Source organism: Poeciliopsis prolifica, unplaced genomic scaffold (genome assembly GCF_027474105.1).
Source record: "Poeciliopsis prolifica strain line A6 unplaced genomic scaffold, Auburn_PproV2 SCAFFOLD073, whole genome shotgun sequence".
Classification (NCBI taxonomy): domain Eukaryota; kingdom Metazoa; phylum Chordata; class Actinopteri; order Cyprinodontiformes; family Poeciliidae; genus Poeciliopsis; species Poeciliopsis prolifica.
In genome coordinates, this window is record NW_026562448.1 from 1,283,653 (window position 1) to 1,289,741 (window position 6,089).

Here is a 6,089-nt window from a genome sequence, read left to right on the forward strand (position 1 = left end):
AACTAAAACAGACAGAGGTCGTAAATTTAGCTCTGGGAGAGTTTGCAGGAGACGCCTGGTACGGCAGAGACCCAGTTTGACAATCCATATATCTGCCTTTGGGCTCTTTAGCAGGAGGTAATAAAATTAACATTTAAGACAGCCCACACAAAGGAAAACACACCTCCTAATGCATATTTAAATGAGGAGAATACACATTCTATAAAATGATTTGTTTTACAGCAGAAGTTCGAATCTCTTTGTGCTGAGTGAGAGTTTCCCAGAAGATGCATCTTTTGTCTGTTTTTATTTCCCTTTTTACTCAGTTAATTGTTTCTGTTTTGTCATGTCTTGGACTTTTGATGATCTAGGTGAGATGCTCATTGTATTATTCTTCTTGCATTGATTTTCACTGGATAAAACTCTGGATACCTGAAGTCTGACGTCGTATGATTGCTCTTTCTCCCTGCACATGTATACAGACACAAGAATCTAGGACAAGAGGAATAAATAAACGAGCTAAATCAAGTTATTCCTCTTTTTAATTCTTAACACTTTCCACAGCATTTCATACATAGAACGAGTTTTACAGACAGAACCATGAGGTGACTAGAGGTGTCAGCGTTTTTTATTTTGAATATTGATTTTTCAGAGTACCTGTACGCTGAGAGGCTCAGGTGAGCTCCAGCTTGGCCAACACGTCTTTGAACTGATGGTGGAAGATTTCAACACCAAAAACGTGACGCTGACGTACGCAGACGGCAGTACGGTGGCCCGGGAGGCCTCCAGCAGCAGCATGCCTCCGCTCTGCAGGCTGACGCTGCAGTTCGTGGTGGAGGGTGAGGCTGGTCATCAAATTCAGCCAATAAACCATTTAATAATAATAATGACACGTCACTGACTTCTCACGAATATTCCTGACTTCTTCTTGTTTTCATATCTCAAATTGCAGTATTTAATGCATTTATGAATTATCTAGTGATTAAAGACAATTTATTTGAAAATAAAAAATAAAATGAATACATTTAACTTTATTTTGCTGAATAAAGTCTCTGGCTATATTAAATATAAACTGTTATAATTATACTACACATTATCTTTTTATTTATTTATAAACAAAAAAAAAATAAAAGAACATTTTATATGAAAGGCTTTAAGCTGAATAACAAAGATAGCAGAAGAAACTGGAGAGGCGATATAATCCTATTTGATCTAAAACATTTTTACATTTATAACATCGAACAGCTAAATGCTTTTTGACTCCATCGTTCTTTCATTAAATCCTCTCTGTTTTTGATTCAGTCCTTTCTGCAACATCAAGCTGCGTGGCCGGTGACCTCCTGCCCATGTTCCTGTCCCGGACGCCATCACACGGAGACGTTCTCCACGCCAGCGTGGGTCAGACGCTGCAGCTCCACGCTGAGGCCCAGGCCCAGAACGCCCAGTACGGACCGAAGGAGCGCCACTTCCTGCAGCCTCTCTGCATCCTCTCTGCATGCTGTTACTCACCTGTCCTGTTTCATGCTGTTACACACCTGTCCTCTATCATGCTGTTACACACCTGTCCTCTATCATGCTGTTACACACCTGTCCTCTATCATGCTGTTACACACCTGTCCTGTTTCATGCTGTTACACACCTGTCCTGTTTGCTCCTCTGAAGGATTCAGGTCTTCCAGGTCAGCGGCCCCAAAACGTGACCAAGGATTTCCGAAGCGGGTCAGACGGGAAAACAGAGATCACTCTGAGCTGGACCCCGCAGGAAAGCGACGCTAACAAACTCGTCCCGATTTGTTTCACTGCAGACACGGCGACAACGTGAGTAATTCATTACACAGAAACATCCTGCTTTTCTGTCCAGCTGCTGAAAAAGACCAGTGGTACTCAGGATGAGTTTTATCATTTTTAATTCAATTTTAATCCAATTAGTTCCTTAAACACCTTTAGATATGGATACAAATCCCAGTTAACACTAATTTATAGTCATTGTTTTGTAAAAAAAAATTTTAACTGCGTGTTCAGACCATTATAGATTGGAAAAAAGGAGAAATAAAAAAACAAAGATTTCTGAAATTTTTTTCTTTTTCAAACTCAGAAATTAATTTTTTAGGAGACTTCTGAGAATCTCAAATTTTCCAGAAGTTTTATCCAAAATGTTTTGATATTAATCTCAGAATTTCAGAATTTTTTTGACAAACATTTATTCCTTTTTCCATGTATAATGGCCCAAAAACATTATTGTTAAAACAAAGTATAATTCAAAATGCTGCTGAGCAGTTAACTGTAAAATAATTACATAACCAATGAAAGTATACATCATACACTTCTGTTTAAAATAAAACGCTTGTGTTATTGTGGAGATGATGCAAATACTGGACAGCAGATTAATATTAGAGAATGAATTAGGGTTCATAAGATGTGAAATTGTAACCAAAGAGGTTGGTGCCAAATTTTCAAAAATAATTTCCAAATAAATAAATGAAGCATTAGATTAAAAACACAGAACAGGAGCTTGAACTGACATTTAAATGGTAAAATTTGACCGTGTCTAAGAAGCAAATTTGATTCAGTTACTGGATTTAGGCTGATAAATGTTGGCTGTTTGTAGTCGAGTTATAATGTTTCATAAAACAAAAAGTGTCATAACTTTGATCAAAATTGGTCTGAAATCTGAAGAGCTGCTATAAAACAATGGCTGTAAAAATGAAACCGAAACAAAAAGTCCAAACTCACCAAGCAGAATAAATGTTTTCCATGTTATTTAGATATTATCTAATTCTACTGGCTTCATACCTGCAACAACTTTTGTTTTTATCCCACAGCCAATCAGAGATGAGATGTGTCATTGTCATGGTGACCCATACTGCCGTCCTGCAAGGTTTGTTCATAACAAACATTGTTTTCATTTCTGCATCCAGTTTGTACACTTAATAAATATTCAATGTTCAATGTTTCTGCTGCAAAACATTAACAGTTCAGAGTTCTGTCTACGTTTCACCAGAACTCTTGTGCTGTTGTTTGGAAACCATTTTTAAGTAACACAATAAGAAACACTTGCTTATTGTGACATTCCTGATAACCAGATCATTTGTGTGGTTTTCAGGCAGAGCCTCTGTCACCTGCTTGCCCAACAAGATGACGGTGGCCTTGGAGAAAGCCTCCATGCCAGACATCAGTGAGGAGTTTCTGTCCCTCAGAGACCCGTCCTGCACGCTCACCACCAACGGCACCCACATCGTGGGAACCATGTCCTTCAGCACCTGTGGCACAAAGCTGGAGGTGTGGAATAAATCAGAACGACCTCGGCCCGATTCCTCTCTGCCCTTTCGCTTTTTTCACTCTGACCTTTCACCTTAAAACAGGACAAAGGAGACTACATCGTCTTTAAGAACGAGATCCACTCCGTCGTGCGGTCCAACGAGGTCATCATCCGGAGGAACAATGTCAAGATCGACTTCTACTGCGAGTTTCCCAAAACCATCAGCGTCTCCAACTTCTACCACCTCCACCAGGCTGACTACATCTTCACCGAGTCCAACTTTGGCAGCTTCGGCTACAGCTTCGAGATATTCCAGGACGGCAACTTCACCAGCAGGGTGCCGCCCGACGCCTACCCGGTGCAGGTCAAGATGATGGAGATGATTTACATGGGCATCCAGGCCGTGTCAGAGCTGCCAAACGTCACCTTGTTTGTCGAGTCGTGCAAAGGAACTCCGGACAACAACCCTAAAAACCCCATGTACTACGACCTCATCAAGAACGGGTGAGTCCTGCTGCTCAGAAACACTCGCTGAAGACGCTCAGAGAAACAATTTCATCTGTTGTCTTCCAGGTGTGTCAAAGACGAGACGGTTAAGGTCCACCCGTCAAACCAGACGAACTTCAACTTTGAGCTCCAAGCCTTTAAATTCAACGGAAATTATGACCAGGTAGGAAAAACCAGAGTCATCCAAACTTATACCATCTTTCTCCTTTATTCATCCTTCCACTTAATGGAAAATCCTCCATGATGCACCACCACCTCAACTTCACCACATGACATTTTTTACACTGTGGCCATGTAACTCAAGCTTCATTTCACTGTTTACTACGATCTTATTTGACCCAACGGTATTCCTCTTTGTCAAATTTAATCCATCCACACTGTGATTACTCAGATAAACGCCTGACGCCAATTTATCGTCCTCAAGAGATTCTACATGCCAGCTAGACATTCATCCCAAACAAGCTGACTGGAGCGGAAAGGATTTGTTAGTGAAGACAGTTCAAACGTCATAAAAACACCATACAGTCATCAAAACCATCAAATATGTTGATCAAAGTTCCAGTTGTTATGAATCAGAGGAAACTAAGCAGACAGGTTTTTAGTCTAGATTTCTGTTTTTCAGTTTTCTGGAAGTTTGATCCAGATATGTGGTACATAGAAGCTGAATGCTGTTTCTCCATGTTTGGGTCTGGTTCTGGAGACAGAGCAGAACCAGAACCAGAAGACCTGAGCGGTGAGGAAGGTTGATACAACAGCAGCAGATCTTTAAGCCGTTCAGTGGTTTATAAACTGACAATGGTATTTTTCCAGATCTTACTCAGGGCACCCTTTCAATCCTGGAAATGTTCTTCATGTGACAGAAGGCCGACTTCTTAACCGTCTTTATGTGTCTCAGAATGTTCAGGTCTGAGTCTTTCACTCGACCCCGGTGGATCCTGGTGACATTGTAATTTAGAGCTTGTAATGAATATGAGGGGTTGTCGGATTGAGCCTTGTGGTACTCCACATGTGAGTTTTGCTCATTCCTTTTTACACAAAGAAGTTTCTGTTCTTTAGGTGAGATTTGAACCAATTAGATTTTTAAGAAAAAGCTTTTATTGTGAAGCAAGTAGGTTCTGGAGATGTTTGAATTGTTTTGTTCTGATCCCATTAAATTATAAATCACATCAAGATATTTCCAGATCCTCCTGAGAGTGGCATCGGGGAGGAAGAACAGGACAGCCAAACTACTTCCTGATCAAACACCAGAGGTCCTTGGGTCAACAGTAAAGGAAATTCTTGTTTTGTTTCTTCACATTCCACCTCAGGTTTACATCATCTGCAACGTCATCCTGTGTGAGCCTGGGAATCCCTTTTCCCGATGTGCGCAGGGATGTCTGAGCGAGCCGTCCCGCCGACGCAGACGAGGCCTGAGCATGGAGACCACCGGACACTACATTACCCAGGGTCCTCTGCAAGTGGCTGGGCTGGCTGGTCCCAGTTCACATGCGGAGCACAAGAAGATAAATGCGGCTCCAAAAAGTCACACGGCTCCTGAAGGTCAGAGTCTGAGCAACCTGACAGTCGGGTTTGCTGTTTGAGTGAAAACATTTTCCGGATGTCTGATGTCCTGATGTGAATTCTGCAGGAGTTGTTCCAGAAACCAGATCGGACGGAGAAACCTGGAGGTTCAGGGAGATGTTTTCCTCCAACATCACCACAGTGACGCTGGGCAGCGGCTTCGTCCTGTCGCTGGTTCTGCTGGCCGTGGTGGTCCACTACTTCAGCAGGAAGAGGAGAGCTGAAGACCTCAACCTTCTCATTGAGGACGAGTTTGAGAAATAAATTTGCCGCCTCCCTCTGGAAACAGATGAATTAAAGGAGACAAACTAAACCATCTTTTTCCCCCAAAGCACAGGTCTGAGATCAGTTGTGGTCAGAATCACAACTCAGTTATTTCCATTTCTCACCTGGTTTTACAAAATCCAGTGAAAAGTTTCAATCCAAACCACATTTTAGAGCCAATTAACATATTTTGTTTCTAAGTACAGAAATATTACCCAATGAGTTTTCAGTAACTGGGTTATTATACTATGCAAAAAAGATAGTTGATGCAACAATCAGAAGTTTAATTTAGGCTTTTTTTCACTCAATATTTAACATTTATTCCTCAGCAGGAAAAAAGGATTTAATTTTACTTTCTTTGTTTTTAGACCAGCCCAGAATTTTGTTTGTATCTAATAAAAACATGTTTTCTGATCAGATCCAGTTTCTTTTAGCCAAACAATCAAACTGTATTTCAGTCATTATCCAGATTTATCTGATCACTCAAATCTTTGAAGATGCATCCAAACAAAAATGAAAGC

At 41.0% G+C, this 6,089-nt stretch overlaps 1 protein-coding gene across 1 annotated transcript; it reads left to right on the plus strand.

Moving 5' to 3' along the window:
* The first annotated feature begins 1,666 nt into the window (after nt 1-1,666).
* Nucleotides 1,667-5,875, plus strand: LOC129352217 (oncoprotein-induced transcript 3 protein-like). Its single transcript, XM_055021085.1, has 7 exons — nt 1,667-1,796; nt 2,801-2,856; nt 3,082-3,257; nt 3,341-3,741; nt 3,811-3,907; nt 5,052-5,283; nt 5,372-5,875. The coding sequence occupies exons 2-7, from the start codon at nt 2,811-2,813 to the stop codon at nt 5,566-5,568; spliced, it is 1,149 nt and encodes a 382-aa protein (XP_054877060.1). The 5' UTR covers nt 1,667-1,796; nt 2,801-2,810; the 3' UTR covers nt 5,569-5,875.
* Nucleotides 5,876-6,089: the final 214 nt, after the last annotated feature.

Bases quoted from the DNA above. Each gene is read 5' to 3' on its own strand.
- LOC129352217 (XM_055021085.1), top strand. From the start codon at position 2,811: ATGAGATGTGTCATTGTCATGGTGACCCATACTGCCGTCCTGCAAG. The intron at 2,857-3,081 runs GTTTGTTCATAA...TGTGGTTTTCAG, and splicing joins CCATACTGCCGTCCTGCAAG to GCAGAGCCTCTGTCACCTGC. The intron at 3,742-3,810 runs GTGAGTCCTGCT...GTTGTCTTCCAG, and splicing joins TACGACCTCATCAAGAACGG to GTGTGTCAAAGACGAGACGG.